The sequence below is a fragment of the Lithobates pipiens genome, unplaced genomic scaffold, assembly GCF_037356315.1.
Source record: "Lithobates pipiens isolate NorthernLeopardFrog02 unplaced genomic scaffold, aLitPip1_a1.2 Scaffold_1, whole genome shotgun sequence".
In the NCBI taxonomy this organism is placed as follows: Eukaryota; Metazoa; Chordata; class Amphibia; order Anura; family Ranidae; genus Lithobates; species Lithobates pipiens.
The window spans coordinates 223,627,103-223,643,893 of record NW_027507685.1 but is presented as its reverse complement, the minus strand read 5'-3'; the positions used below and the strand labels follow the sequence as shown (position 1 = coordinate 223,643,893).

General features: G+C 42.5%; 1 protein-coding gene across 4 annotated transcripts in view; it reads left to right on the top strand.

Moving 5' to 3' along the window:
* The window catches only part of LOC143983594 (uncharacterized), a 55,761-nt gene that overhangs the window by 8,813 nt on the left and 30,157 nt on the right, over positions 1-16,791 (top strand). Inside the window, exons 1-5 of one of the 4 annotated variants that reach the window (XM_077483462.1) lie at positions 1,620-1,741; positions 8,079-9,235; positions 13,496-13,603; positions 16,373-16,447; positions 16,542-16,646. In XM_077483462.1, the coding sequence (XP_077339588.1) occupies positions 8,081-9,235; positions 13,496-13,603; positions 16,373-16,447; positions 16,542-16,646 (1,443 nt within the window). In that variant the 5' untranslated portion in view covers positions 1,620-1,741; positions 8,079-8,080. The other 3 variants (XM_077483453.1, XM_077483472.1, XM_077483445.1) reach the window with 3 other exon arrangements.

The following is a 16,791-nucleotide window of genomic DNA, read 5'->3' as shown; positions in this document are numbered from 1 at the left end:
CAAAACTGTGTAATATGAGAACCTACATAAAAAATTGACTCAGTATATATCCAATCAGGAAATTGTACAACCAAATTGTTACATGTGTGATGAGCATAAGGCTTACTACATGTTGCAATCTGATTGTACAATCTCCTTTAAGAGGAACTGCAGTCTTCTCACAACATTTGTAATAAAAACATCTTTTGCCATTCTGAAGCTTCCCTCCAACCACTTTGCATATTATTTTATGATTCTGTATTTGCCAAATATGCTGCAGAAATCTCCCTCCACTGAGTCTGACTGCAGCCATTTTAACTGTGGTCAGCTGAAGCTGCTGCCTGTTCACTTCCTGGATTTACACAGACACACGCCTGCAGCTCTCATTGGCCCTCTTATGACTCATCCCTCCCCCCTTCCTGGTAAACTGTCAGGAGAGTGAGAGCTGTGCATGATGTCATAGCCCAGTGATGGCGAACTTTGACACCCCAGATGTTTTGGAACTACATTTCCCATGATGCTCCACTACACTGCAGAGTGCATGAGCATCATGGGAAATGTAGTTCCAAAACATCTGGGGTGCCAAAGTTTGCCATCACTGGCATAGCCTATCCAAAGTTAAAACAACAAGGGGAGGAGACCTTCAGTATTTTTTTTTTTTTTTTTTTCCATCTATTAAATCTTCTGCCCTTGTTGTTGTTTTAACTTTTGGATAGTAAAACATTTTTTTTTCTGCCAGTAAATATCTTATCAAACCTTATTTGTTATTCTCATAATAATAATATACTATTGTTTATTAATATTATCATGACTATTGTATTATTATTATTATTATTATTATTATTATCACTTGTTTTATTATTATTGTTTATTTTTATCTTCACTATTTATTCTCATTATTATTGTTGTTGTTATCATCCCTGTTATTGCCATCACTTGTTTATTATTAATAATAAACAAGTGATGATGATGACAATAATAATAAAGAGTGATGATGATAATATCATCACTATTGTTTATTATTATTATTATTATCATCATTATCACTTTTGTTTGTTGATGATGATAATAAACAATAGTGATGATATTATTATCATCATCACTATTTATTATTATTGTCATCACTTGTTTATTATTGATTTATTATCATCACTATTGTTTTTATCTTTTATTATTAATAATATCACTTGTATTATTATCACATAAATTGTATTATTATTGTTATTATCACTATAATTTATTTATTAATGTTCTCATTCAGGATTTATATAGGTCCAGCAGTTTGTGCCGTGCTTTAAAAAATAAAGGTAGACGGTACATTTGCAATACAATTCCATGCAAGAGGGTTAGAAGGGCTTTGCCATAGGAGCTTACAATCGCGTGTGTGTGTGTATATATACATACAGTCTATAAATAGATTTGATTTTTCCTTTAAGCCCTGACAGCCTAGCGGAGAGGTTGCAGCGTGTCACCACTGTACAGGAAGGGGTTAACCTGCTCAGGTATGATGGGTGCAGCACCTCCCCCCCCCCCCCTCCTGTACACTGAGCTCAATCTGAAGGAGAGAGGTGAGCTGGCAGGGGAGGAGGGGGTCACCCAGCTGGAGATTGGCTGCTTGTAGGGGAGGGGGTCACCCAGCTGGAGATTGGCTGCTTGTAGGGGAGGGGGTCACCCAGCTGGAGATTGGCTGATCTACAATGAGGGCAGTGTAGGCTGAGCTGTGTGCAGAGGAGAGGGAGGCTGGGGACTCCAGACACACAAGGTGGGTGGTGTCCAGTGAACAGGGAAGTAATCAGAAGCTGGGAGAAGTTTTTTGTTGCAGGCGCCCCCCCCCCTCCCAAGACATGACAGGGGCCCTTGTAGATTGTCAGCTGAGGGGCCCAGGCTGACAGTAACCCGGCACCATGCTTCCTGCTCAGGGAGGAGGGGGGACAAAGTTTACTGGAAGATGTTATGCGGAAGAAGCCGGTAATCCCAGGCCGGCCCAGTACAGAACATTCATCCCATGTCATGTCCTGCACTGATGAGTCACTGGAGTGCCAACGTGTGCAACCACTGACAGCACACTGACAGGCCTGGCGGGGGTAAGAGACCAATCCACCACTGAATGTACTGAGCTGCAAGACTGGGGGGGGGGGGGGGGTGACCATACATGTAGCAACGTCCGATCGATCTGGGTAAGAGCAAACAAGCGATTCCCGACAGATTTTATAATATTGAATAATGCCACACATACAATATTGATAAATACAATCTAAAAATGTACAGAATGCGATGTATTTATTGTGAGACTGCTGATCTGTACTACTATCATATGCTGAAAATGATACAATGTATAAAAATGAGTTGGGGTTGGGGGGGGGGAATTAGAATTCATCTGTATGCCAATCGGGTATCTGACACACACGTGGACATTCAGTCGGTCGGAACCGATCAATTAGCTAACGTTGGCCATCTACGTATTGATCCGATTGAATGATTCTTCATAGAATCAGGCAATATGGTTGAATCTATTAATTATCAAAACAGTGTTAGTGTTATTGATTGATATTGATTTTTTTTTATTGATTTTGAGCAAAACTGATCAATGTCATTTAAAATTATTCTGATCGGTCTGGTTTAAAAAAAAAATAAAAATAAATAAAAGTAGTTAAATATGATACGTTTATGGCACATTGAACAATCTTTGCATGGCGTTCTGGTTATTTAAAATTGCTTTAGTAATTTGTAAGTAGGGTCAGAATGGGGAAGTCATTTCGTAACCCCCTTCTCACTCGCCCTGGCGTCCCCTAAAAAAGTTCTGAACTCTTCGGGAAAAAGTGGTCGATCACATGAGCACTGTGATTGGCTGTCACAGTGGTCATATGATTGGGAGCTGGTCCCTCTGGCTACCAATCATTAGCAGGACCAAGAGCAATCTTTCCCCACTCAGTCTGTGTCCTGGGAGTGGGTAGTAAATGCACTTTCGGCACAGAAACATTGACCGCCCAGTGATGCATATGTGCGGCGAATGGGGGGGTAAAAACGCCACTTTTTTGAACCTGCTTATGGTGACCCTCCAGCTGTTGCAGAAATACAAGTCCCATGAGGCATTGCAAGGCTGACAGTTACAAGCATGACTCCCACAGGCGGAGGCATGATGGGACTTGTAGTTCCGCAACAGCTGGAGGGGCCGCCAGTTTGACATCCCTGCGTTAGTCGGTCATAAAGGGTTTTATAATTTGTATTAATTTGGAAGCACATCACATAGGATTAGAATGGATCAATTGGTTCTTAATATGATATTTCAAAATAGTTTTTGATAGGTTTTGAGTATATGGTCCAACTGTATCAAATGATTTTAATTAGTGCGTTTGATGCCTGACCGATCTTATTTTTCTACCGATTGACAAAACGATTATATATAAAATTGTTCCTGTATGATCACCAGTCTAATGGTGGCCATGTTCGTATTGATCCGATTGAATCGAAAAATATGATTGCATCTATAAATGACAGATCAATCAATCAACATTGGGGTTGATTTACTAAAACTGGAGAGTGATGTGCAGCTCTGCCTAGAAACCAATCAGCTTCCAGTGTTTTTATTTTTTGGTCAAAGCTTGATATGATGATATAAAAAATCATTTTGTGTATGGTCACCATTACATTGTTTAGAAGCGATCGACAAAATTCTGCCACCTCTGATGGCTAATTGTGGCCATGTATGCATTGATCTGATTGAAGGATTGTTTAAAGAATAGGGCAGTGATGGTGAACCTTGGCACCCCAGATGTTTCGGGAACTACATTTCCCATGATGCTCAACCACACTGCAGAATGCATGAGCATCATGGGAAATGTAGTTTCAAAACATCTGGGGTGCCAAGGTTCGCCATCACTGGAATAGGACAATACAATTGAATCCTAATAAATTACCAAAAGGACGCATAAGCTTTTATTGATCGATTTTGAGCAAAACAAATTGATTTAATCGTAATTATTCTCATTTGGTTTTGATGGGAAAATCGAATTGTCTGAAAGTAGTTGATCAAGATAAGTGTATGACACAACGAACAATATTTTTCTTTTTCCTTTTGGCATTTTTCTCCTGCATGGTACATCAATTGACAATACGATCATATATAAAATTGTTCCGTTGTTCACATGTGGCCACATGCTTATTGATCTGTTCGCACAATCGATCATTTCACAGAACTAAGTTTTAATATTTTTATAGTAGACATAAACTGTTTAAATATTGGGGTACATTTTTGTATTTCACACCACAATATCCACGGTATACATTTATAAAATATTATTATTATTATTATTATTATTATTAATAATCCTTTCCATCAAATTGAATTAGAGGATATATTTTTTTTTTTTTGCTTGGCTTGTGAGCTATTTATACATTTCAAATCTGCCAAGACCATAGGCTACTGATCAATAAAATGGTAGTCTGTGTGTCTAGGGAGAACCAATCGTCATTCAGATTAATTGATTGGATTGTTTGTTTTTACTAGATCATATTTTCAATCAGTATTTGCAGTCAGATGCAGAACAATACTGTGTGTGTTGCATTTGTTTTATGTTTTTATCAATCATAACTCGTTTGTTTGCGAACACTTATAACTAACTTGATCACAAAGTGTTAAATGTATGACCACCTTAATTCGATCACGACCTTCAATTGGTCTGTGATTTATGATTCTAATGGCCATACAATATATGAAAAATCGGGCGAACCCAATTTAAAAGAATGAACGTTTGAGCGCAAATGATGCTGCCATCATAGAATGACCAATAAATCATTCAGTGGACATAAATAAATACATTTTCTGTTCGTTTTTTTTTTTTTTTTTTTTTTTTTACAGTCATATACCTAGTGCAGACAGGTCGGACGGGAAACGCATTAACCTTTCAATTTATCGTTTGTTCGGCAGAAAATATCCAAACAATTATCAATTTTGTGCCCATTAACTGGCCGAAAAAAAACAGTCTAATGAGGAATTTTGGCCTTTTTTATTTTATTTATTTATTTTTTTCCGTATAGTGTATGGCCAGCATAAGGGTACGTTTTGCACTCTGTGTGTGACAAGAATATGTGCAAAATTGTGCGCTTTCCAAAAAATCGCAGAAACGCACTGCACTTTAGTAGACATACAGTGGTGTCATTCTTAATGGCATCCCCACACATTCCTAATGCATGGCACCCCCCCTTACTCCCACCCCTGTGTGCCCGCAGCAGACTATGGGTATGCTTCAGTTCTGAATGAACACCATACTCATCACACACTGTGTTCATTCAGAAAAGGAAGAGACCAGTAAATAACATATTTACAGGCCCCTTCCAGCTGCTGCACCTTTGACCATCCAGATGTCACTAAAAACATCAGGTCACCTCCATGTCCCCTGCCCCCAGGTCTGCTAAGAGGGTACCACCAGTCCTCCTGTACGGGGCCCAGGTACACAGGGGGGCCGGGCATCAGGGGAAATCAGATGTGCACAGGCAGGGAGATTGATCTGTGCTGTGGGGGTGCAATTACAGAAACAATGCCCTGTGTACCTCCCCCCTGCAGCAGCTGAAAGCAGGCTGGAGGGAGAGGGGGAGAAACTGGCTTTCAGCTGCTGCAGGGAGAGAGCCACACAGGACATTGTTTCTGTAATTGCATCCTCTGGCCTGTCCACATCTGATTCCCCCTGCTGTCCGGGCCCCCCTGTATACCTGGGCCCCATACAGGAGGACTGGTGGTACCCCTTGGGGCAGGGACATGGAGGTGACCTGATATTTCAAGTGGCATCCTGGTAGTCGGTGGTGCAGCAGCTGGAATGTGCTATGGCATATGGCACTTGTTCCTGTGTGGTTCCAGACTGTAATATTGGCGGGACACTGACTAGAATAACACGCCTGATCTTGTAAAATAACCCAGGTCAACCTGTTTTCCTGCATGATCACATGTCTTTGTACATGTCAGTGTGTTCTTGCATTGTGCCACAGGCCAGAACCATGTACATTAAGAGCATTAAATCCCCATTCTGTGCCTGTATGATGTGCACAGACTTCTGCATCCCCGCTTACTGCGCAGATCAGCGAATTAAAAATGCACAAAGCCAGTGAGGACGTTTGCTGTGCCAGGGGCATCTTCTGAATGTAGTTCAGGCTCATTTCAATCAATATTTAAACAGCAAAAAACATTATTATTATAACTCTTGGTTCACCTCTGTCTGCAGTGTGTAGGGCAGCTCAGTTATTTCAATGGCCTGCTCAGCCTGCGTGAAACACGGGGAAAGAAGTCCCCAACGCCCCCTTTTAAAAAAAAAAAAAAAAAAAAAAATTGTGCTACACTGAAATGCACAGTCAAAAGAGCAACGCATTTCTCTGTGTGCTGGGAATGTGTACGATTTTGTGTGCATTCCCAACACAAACTAATTTGAACCTTGCCTATGAGTGATCTGCCCTGAACGGTGTGACAAAATATGAGCTGGGAGGAATTGCGCCCCATCATTGGTGACAGTGAAAGGAGCAATGCCCCATTGTTGATGTCTGTGGAAGGAATAGTGCCTCATCATTGGTATTAAAGGGAGGAATAGTGCCTCATCATTGTGAGTGGAGGGGATAGTGCCCCATCATAGGTGTCAGCGGGAGGACTAGTGCCCCATCATAGGTGTCAGCGGGAGGACTAGTGCCCCGTCATAGGTGTCAGCGGGAGGACTAGTGCCCCGTCATAGGTGTCAGCGGGAGGACTAGTGCCCCGTCATAGGTGTCAGCGGGAGGACTAGTGCCCCGTCATAGGTGTCAGCGGGAGGACTAGTGCCCCGTCATAGGTGTCAGCGGGAGGACTAGTGCCCCGTCATAGGTGTCAGCGGGAGGACTAGTGCCCCGTCATAGGTGTCAGCGGGAGGACTAGTGCCCCGTCATAGGTGTCAGCGGGAGGACTAGTGCCCCGTCATAGGTGTCAGCGGGAGGACTAGTGCCCCGTCATAGGTGTCAGCGGGAGGACTAGTGCCCCGTCATAGGTGTCAGCGGGAGGACTAGTGCCCCGTCATAGGTGTCAGCGGGAGGACTAGTGCCCCGTCATAGGTGTCAGCGGGAGGACTAGTGCCCCGTCATAGGTGTCAGCGGGAGGACTAGTGCCCCGTCATAGGTGTCAGCGGGAGGACTAGTGCCCCGTCATAGGTGTCAGGGGGAGGACTAGTGCCCCGTCATAGGTGTCAGCGGGAGGACTAGTGCCCCATCATAGGTGTCAGCGGGAGGACTAGTGCCCCGTCATTGGTGTTAGTGGTAGGAATAAGGCCCCGGGAGGAATAGTGCCCCAAATACTGAATAAAGGCAATCAAGCTTGGGGACCAATGTTACATTGTGAAAGGATAGCAATTATCCTTTGACAGGAGGGGCTCAACTATACAGAGACCTTTTAATTTACACATGGTCACATGATCAGGACAAATGATGATCGATTGGCTTATTTCTAGAGGACCACAGCTGACCAGTGGCACAATGATGACAAACCTTAGGGATTGCTTTGTTTTACTTTTCCGAGCTATGATGGAATATTCTATCTCACCTCTTAATGGATCTTTGTTTTCATGTATAGGTTGTGGGTTACAGGCTTGGCGACTTTTACTTAGAATGTGGCAGTAAGGAACATTTCATGGGGAAATTCCCAGACCTTTTTAATGTTTATAGATTTGTCTGTGATTCCTGTATGGCTTATGGTGTCCAGGAAGCATTGCACGTGGTTTGTGGGTGTTTTTTTTTTTTATTTTTTTTTCACAACCTTTTACTTTCAGCTCCAGTTTATTAAAGAAATATAGTTTGCATGCTTAACACTGAACGCTGGGCACAACATTTATTTTTATTTATTTTTTATTTCAATATATTCCCCAATAGCCACAAAATCCACTTTGTGTGCACCACATTCCTTGTGTATATAGCCTGGGTAGAGAACAGCACTTTGGGATGGGAAGGGAATGGTGGCCGCCAATATTTCTCATGAATGGTTTATTTAAATGCATAGTGTTCAATTTCAACTAAAGAATATTTTTAATTTCTAATTTTAATATATATATTTGTTCACATTCTGCATCTGTAACATTTTATTTTTTTTATTCCAGCCATGTCTGAATTATGCCGCCTCTGCTCTGCTCCTCTCCGCGGTTCACGGCGAAAGTGGCTGTTTGGGGGCTCTGGGACGCTACCTACTTTATTCTCGCAAGCCCTCGGGACTCCCGTACAACGCACTCCACCTGGAACAACTTCCAAACCTGGTAAAGGCAAGGGCCAGCCTGAAGATGCAGAATTCCTGTGTGGAAAATGCTGCCACACGCTCAATGTCTACCACCGGTACGACTTAGTGATGTCTCGAATGAAAGAGCTCTTTGAACAGAGGTCAACTCGACTTTTAACAGAGCGGGAGAAGCTTTCATTCACTCTACGAACCATCCATGCTAGGGGTTGGGGCCTCCCTCTTCCTGAATATCTTGGACCTTACCAAGAACGCAATTTGTATCACGGCTCTTACAATGATCTTCGATCAACTGGCTACAACAGATCTCGAAATAATTCCCTTTCTCCGGGGTACCAGAGTTCAATCCCCAACTCACCCTTTCCAGATCACCCAAGTTCCTTCCATGGTTCTTTCGGATCCTTGTCCTCAGGAACCCACTCAAAGTCCTATCATGAACTTCTGGACCAAGACCGCTCACGGTGGGAGCATGAGAGCTGGTGGGATACTAACTCTGCAGGCTGCTCACGTTGTGTCAAGGGGGAAAAGTGCCATTCCTGTTCATCATGGAGGGTCTCTGATGCCAACTATGAGTCTGTCTGCACTGTACCAAGGAGAAAGAAACTGCACGGAGGATCAGATAGTGGCAGCACAGGTCTCCTCAGGAGTAAATCTCTAGGAAGCTTTGATGACAGCAGCACCAAGGGGTCCCTGTCCTCATTGTCCGCCACCTCTTTGGACTCCTTGCGCTTTGTTGGGGAAGAAGAGTCTGACGTCTTCTGGGTAGCCCATTCACCTTTACCATCGTCTCCATCTGCTCCTCTACACTCCCCCAAGCCTGTGGTAGGAGAAGTTCTGAAAAGCTTGAAGGAGATTAAATACAGTCCGGTTAAAACGCCAACACGAAGCAAAATACCAGTCAGAGGTCTGCAGAGAGCGAGAACAGAATATGTGGACCAGCAGATCCATATTCACAAGGGACCAGAGGAGCCAGTGGTGGAAGGAGTTGGGGAAGACTGGGATGCATTTATGGAGATTGGGTCTGAGGTAAGATCATGCCTTTTTATTATCTTCATCTGTGGTGAGAAAATATGTAGTCCGCAATGGCTAACTTTAAAAAATACTAGCTGCTTGACTGGTCCAGAGACATCAAAGCTGTGAGTCGTTGGCCTGGAACAAGCCTGGAAATCGGGAGCTCTGACTTTGCTTTCTGTATTCTCTTTCCAGTTAACACTCAATACTGAGGTTGGAGCTACTAGCTTTTTCAGAGAAAGGTCAGAAATGCCACTATAATTTCTCTCGGAATGGATTTCCTTTAATTGACTGCAATGAGGCTTTAGCTCAACACTCACTTTATTACCTTGTGGCACATTTATGTTTAATTTGTTTTATTAAATTTTGCAATTATAACAATCCACTTGCACAAAATTTGAAGAGTACTTTAGAGGGTACAAACAAGGCAAACAAAGCCCTTACAATCTGTTTCCACATATGTAGGCATACATAACAGCAATACAAACCATATCCATGAAAATGCCAGTATTCATACAAAACAGCAATACAAACCGTATCCATAAAAATGAGTATTCATGTAAAATGGGCAGGGAAAGTTCCAGGAGGTATTCGACCATAGACTAGGAGCATAAGCACCTCCCTGCAAGAACATGGCAAGGTCCATCAGGGAGCCTAAGAGGAGTATAAAGGAAGAGCATATCCCGGGCACTACTCGGTAACATCCTGAAGGGGAGTACATATAGAAGGAAGATGGAGAGAATTGGGGGGCAGGAGGGAGCAGGAAGTTGCCATGGGTATAGGGGAGGAGGTGTGGACCCTCAGGCATTGCAAGAACCAAAAAGAAGGCAACCCATTTTCTAAGAGGATCCCAGAGGGACACACAAGGTCAAACCATAGAGGAGGAAAAACTATGAAAATTGGAGGAATACTGGAAATAATTCCAGACTGTGGCAGTCTGATTTTATCTGCATCCAAAGCATACTTTCTAAATAGTCCAAGTTTTATGTGTAGGGATAGTGTTCTGGAAAATCTACCCTCAGGAGGCACCCTCCCCAATACGATAAATACTAGAACCCAAATATGTGTGGGACTTTTAAATGTACCTCCTTGGGTGTATTAGACACAGACTCATAACGTATATAAAAAATATAACAAGCTTATTAAAGAGATCTCAAATATATAAAAAAAAAAAATCTTAAAAACAAATCCACAATTTAGCCAACCAGTTGTGCACAGAAGACGGGTGGAAAGGGACGGCTCGGGTGAGCACATCGTTGGATCCTGTTTATGAAAAGTCAGCAGCTACACTTTTTTTAGAGCTGCTGACTTTGAATAAACACAAACATGCCTGGAGCTCCTCTTTAAGTCCGTCTAAAAGCCGAATTACAACAGATAATTTAGAAACGTGCGTAGCTTTAATTAACAACCTCCTACAAGCTAGGCAGAGCACAGCTAAGCTGTGAAAGACTGGGCCAACCTGGCCAAGGATCACACCGAAGCTGCTAATATAGTAATAATTAATGAGTTTAACTTACTATTAGCAGTACAACTATTTGGCGATGGTGCGCTATTGTTCACAGGCACGCCGATTTGTCTAATGCTTGTAAATTGATGCGCAATGTGGAAAAGGTTTCTGACCCTTGCTGTAAAGAATACAATAGAGTATTGTTGCAACGGTTTAGGGTATTTGTCTACATTACTAGTCGTTTGTAGTAGAGTTTAATTTTCTGCGTAAACCATGTATCTCTTTTATGGTTTGCGCTCCAATGCCCAAGGGCTCTGTAAGACCCCGAGATATTATCTGAGCGGATGGAGGCAGCTTGTTTTAATGCACTTCCCTGCTCTCTGAGGCGCGTCTCTGTGCCATGAGAAGATTATGGCATGTGTTAAACTACACTTCTGGGATTTGCTTAATCCTTAAGAATGGCTTTAGCAAATATTAAAGCACAGCACAAAGCACTGTGCTTGATGGATGAGCTTTGTCCCTGGAACCAGTATCATTGGACTTTCTGTTATTTGGATACATCATGTGATTGTGTTGTTTTTTTTTTTTTTTCTATAACGTGACTTGTGCTGCCAAATAATAATTAGGTTTACCAACTGAACTTTCTAGGGCTTGTGTTCAAAATATAACATGAAATTTACTCTCTGTGCACCTATTTGTCCAAACTTTGGCATTTTTATTGAAGTCAATCTTTGCTGTCATAAGCTCAGTTCTCACGGCCCTTCAAATATTTATCAGCAGCATATGTGGATGGGATTTTAGCTGCATTGTTTAAAATGGCTATTGGTGTCTATAGTCCACTTTAGAAGCCTCAAATTAAGAAAAATAGGGAAGTGTAGGCCTAAAACTTGTCAAGGGGTGGTTTGGGGCGGGGGGCTGGTATAGTCCTAAAACATGCTGGTCAGGGGCTTATGGAGCAGTAGGCTGGGGCATATAGAACAATGTAGACCTATATTGGCTGTTGCAAAGCTCTTGGAGCAGTGTAGGCCTTTAAAACATCAAGGGGAGGCTTATGAAACCTTGTAAGCCTAAAACTTACTAGAGAGGCTTTTGGCGGTATTGTCATAAAACTAGCTAGCTACAGAGAGGCATATGGAGCGATGGTCAGAAAACTTCCTGGAGAGCGGCAAATGAAGCAGTGTGGGCCTAAAAAAACAAAAAACAAAAACTTTTGGATCAGTATAGTCCTAAAACTTGCTGGGTAGAGTCATATGGAACAGTGTAGGCCTAAAACTTGCTTTGGAGAAGCATATGAAGCAGTGTAGGCTTAACCCTTGCCAGTAAAAAAAGCTCTTGGAGACATATAGTCCTAAAACTTGTCATAGAGAGGCATATGAAGCAGTATAGTCCTAAAACCTGGTGGGGAAAGGCATATGGAGCAGTGTAGGCTTAAAACTTGCCAATGTAATGCCCTGTACACACGATAGGCTTTGTTGACAACAAAACCGTGGATTTTTTTTCCGAAGGATGTTGGCTTATGTAGTTTTAAAGCTTGCTGGAGAAAGGCTTATGCAGCACTGTAGGCCTAAAAATTGCTGGAGAAAGGCTTACGCAGCAGTGTAGGCCTAAAAATTGCTGGAGAAAGGCTTACGCAGCAGTGTAGGCCTAAAAATTGCTGGAGAAAGGCTTACGCAGCAGTGTAGGCCTAAAAATTGCTGGAGAAAGGCTTACGCAGCAGTGTAGGCCTAAACTTTACTCGAGGAAAGGCTTACGCAGCGGTGTAGGCCTAAACTTTACTTGAGGAAAGGCTTACGCAGCAGTGTAGGCCTAAAACTTGCTGGTATGAGCATAGCTCCGGACTATCCCTGATTTGGAACAATGTCCCTCTTTCCTCCTCATTTGTCCCTCATTTTGGTTTGATCTATATAGTGTATATAGAGCTGGGCAATTTTTTAAAACTCGATTCACGATTCGAGTCGAGGGTTTATTTTTATTGATGGACACCACGTCGGGCCTGAGGAGCTGCGGGCAGGAGTTTTGAGGCGAGGCCGTAGCTTTGGCCTAGTCTGCGGCATCCAGTCTCACGGACTAGGCCGAAGCCGCGGCCTCGCCTAAAAACTCCTGCCCGCAGCTCCTCAGGACACCGTGCCGCGCCGGTCCTGGTGGAAAAAAAAAAATCTAAAAAAATTGATTTGCTGAAATTTTTAATCGCTTTGACCTCTAAACTCGATTCAAGATTTAAATCGGTTTGTTTTTCCCAGCTCTAATAGGATATATAAAATGCACTTTTTTTATTTTTCAAAGTGTTTACCAGTGCTAAACCTTTCATCCAATTTCTAAACTGCTGCATTTGTAAACTTCAAAAGCCAGTATAAAAGAATATTGGTAAAAGAGAATCACTTGTGGGCATGGGGCAGCATAATTTTAAGGTCACCCATGCTCATCCCCTTTCCCACAGTGTCATGAGGGGGAGGGGCATAGTTATTATCCCATAAAGCCCAGACCAGGGTCCCCCATTTAGAGCAGACCAGGGCAGGTCCCCTATGGAATAGATCCCCCCCCTTTACTTAGTCTTCTAAAGCTTTGTACACACCATCCGATTGTTTGGCCAACCGAGTGTCTGATTTTTGTCCAAAGGGCGTGTGCCTGGATCTTGTCTTGGATACTAACGGCACACAATTGTCGCCCCCCCCCCCCCCCCCCCCAAAAATCAATAAAGCACTTTCTCCAGTTCCCCGGATATCCTTTTTGCGAACTGGTGCCCAAAACTGAACTGCATATCTAGATAGCCAACCTACTGTAAAGGAAATATCAATTTTGGGTGGACTGACCTTGACTTTCTATTTCAGGCATGCAGAACACAAGTCTCCGGTTTCCATCGTATCCGGGACACCTTGAGTTGGCTTCAAACTCAGCTAAAGGCCGCTCAAAATGGTGGGACACTTTCCAGTCACCAGGTAATGCCAAGTTACTACAAAGAGTCTACTAGAGTAATAATGTTGCTAAGTATTCAATTTCTTTCTGTATCTGTGTAAGGAGATGCGTGCACACCCTGAATGCTACAATTAAATTCATTTTGCTTAATTGCTTTCTAGTTTGCTGCACATTTATCGCTATGCATATTTACTGTCTGTATCATTAACAAGTTGGATACCTTCCTTCACTAATCTAGTCCCACAATGGTCTGGTACACAATGACTCCTGAACCTTGCAGGTGTAACGAAATGTGGTCATACCTGAAAGATGTGTGTGTTTTTTTTTTTTTTTTTTTTTTTTTATATAAGTGGATGGGTGTTCCACTTGGGACACAGATGTGTTTATTTATCACATGCCAATGACTATTAACATTTGACTTGTACAGCCTGGGGCTCTGCACTGCTTTATTGAACAAAACAATAACATGTAAAGCTTGTACAGTGTTTTTGTGAATGGAGCACTAAGAGGAACACTAAGAAGCTGAATCGGAGGACAGTGCTGCTACATTTTGGTGCTGAATCACATACATGGTACACAATAAATATGTGATATTTATTAAATATGTGGAGCTATCTGCTATCAGCCTATGAAGTCCATGTACAGCAGAGCCCAGACAGGAAGCGTGAGAAGCAGCACAAGGAGCCAACCTGTTTTGCTGCAGTGCTAACCAGGAACATGCCGATGGGAGGAGACAGACCAGTGTTAATGCACAAGGCTGGTGTGCCCTCTTTTGTGTGATTATTTTTTTTAAAATTTATTTATTTTTTGTCCCTGACCGGTGCCATGTAGAGTAACTGGCACCGGACCATCGCACTTTATACACAGGGAGTTTTGCTTTATTATCACTTTAAGGTCATGTTGGGCCAAAAAAATAAAAATAAATATTATTCCTGGATTAACCACCATCACCCAAAAGCACAGGGCCCACTGATGACCAGAAAACCTTAGCAGGACTTCAGAAGCTGGATGACGCAAGGAAACCCTTATGATATTAAATAAGGCTGAAGTACTCTAAAGTCTTTCAGCATGGTTGAAGCTTGAGTTGATGTAATGATACCTCTAGAAAAAACAGGTGGAGAACCTACAATTCATTTTACAGGATGTTTTTTTACTAATCAGTACACTTGCTCTTTAAAAAAATTTTTTAGTGTCACCTGTCATTCGTTTTACAGGTTGGTGTGCCTAGGTGAGTAATCGCCTACTACAAGATGTCAAACTGCTCAACAATGTTCCATAAAACTTTGACATAGTAGCAGTTAGAGCAAGAAAGGTCCCGTTATCTTCTATCTGAGCAGACCTGGTCAGTCTTGGCTGTGATTTAAAGTATCAACCCTTCCAAAACGGAACCGTCTTCTGAAGAGTCAAAACACCTGATGTCTCTCGGGGACGTTTCTCTCTCGTGTAAGATCTCTGTGCTGAGTTCCTGGGTTTCTGTATCTGCTGATCCTTTTATGAAGAGCTTATTTTATATTATGGAGAATGGAGCTGGAATACTGAAAGGTGGGCAGGAACCCCCAAATCTCCCAGGTGGACAGAAGAACCTGGAGTTATGGAGATCTCACTGATGTAGTGTCAGGGCCTTGTATTAAGCCAAGCTTTGCCTTCACCCACATATAACTAAAATATCACTTTTGGGTGGATGACTATTAGGCTAGTTTGCACTTGCTTCAAAACAAGGCTTCTGACCCACATTGTTAAAGCTCTCTGAATGCCAGTCAAAGCTCCTGTCCCTAAATAAAATGGTTACTTTACACAGTCTTGTTTACACCAGCTCAACATCTTCAAGTGCCATTCTCTAGAGTAGCCTTTCTCAACCTTTTCAACACAGAGGAACCCTTGAAATAACTATTCCCTGATACCAACTACCAGAGGAAGAACAGGGTGAAGGTGACCTGTGACCTCCCTTGATTTTGTTTTTTACGGTGCAGGGGTTCCATGGGAGGTAGGCAAACAAGCAGATGGCTCTAAGCCTGGAGTTGGGCTTCAAGAGAAGCCTGTTGAAATTGAGCCTGGTTCACATTGCCGCGACTTGAGAGTTAAAAGTCACATGACAAGCCGTGCCCCATTAACGGCAATAAAACCTAATAATCGATTCGACTTAAGTCGAAAAAGAAAAAGGAAAAAGGTTCCTGCGCTACTTTGGGGCGTGTGAACTGTGCCCTAAATGTGACAGTTGCTGCCTTTTGTTGGCTTGTTTTTGAGGGTACAAACTCCAGGGCAGCCATTGTCCTATATATCAGGCTTTCTCAACTTTTCTAGCCTGAGGGAATCCTTGAAATAACTTTCAGGTCTCGGGGGAACCTTTTAAATAACAACTACTATATCTTTTAACTCTCATATTGGTGGTCAGTGGGAAGAATGTCCTCAATAGAGATAACTAAAAGGATCATTGGTCCTACTGGTCACATATCTGAGAAGCACACATTTCTCATTGCCTAAGAAACCCCTAGCAACCTCTTTAGGGACCCTAGGTTTACATAGAACCCTGGTTGAGATAAGCTTATCAATTACTGATGCAGAAACAATATGCAGTTAAGGTCTCAGAATTCACAGTCAAATACTAATCTTGGACCAGTGACTGACAAAGTAGCAACACGCAGATGAGCATCAAGACCAAGGAGCCTGTTCATTTAAAGACATGTTTGCAGTGTCACCTCCCAAGATATTTCCTGACAAGTTCACTAGGTAATTCATATTTTTTTACAGTTCTAAAACCATATATTATTTTTTATATTTTTTTGGCCTTTTAGGACTACTTATCAGAACATCAGGATTTGGTGCGGGAACTTGTCAGAACTCTGAAGTTTAAAGAAGAACTCTTGGAGGTAGGTATGAGTGGTTGGTGGCCTGAGAGCTTTGGGAAGTGTCTAAACAAACAATATAATTAGACAATATTAAGTAAATTTTTTTTGCCTTCAGGACTGTCTGACCTTGCTGTTAACACTGCCGGTGGCCTGTGATCCAAACGTGGACCTCATCACAGATTTTGTGGAGAAGCTGAGAGCGAGGGAAGACCAGATAAAGGTAACCCTCAGTGACTTCATGAGGACACCATGGGGGAGATTTACTAAAACTAGAGTGCAAAATCTGGTGCAGCTCTGCATAGAAACCAATCGGCTTCCAGGTTTTATTGTCAAGGCTTAATCTAACATTCTGAATTTGGAAGCTG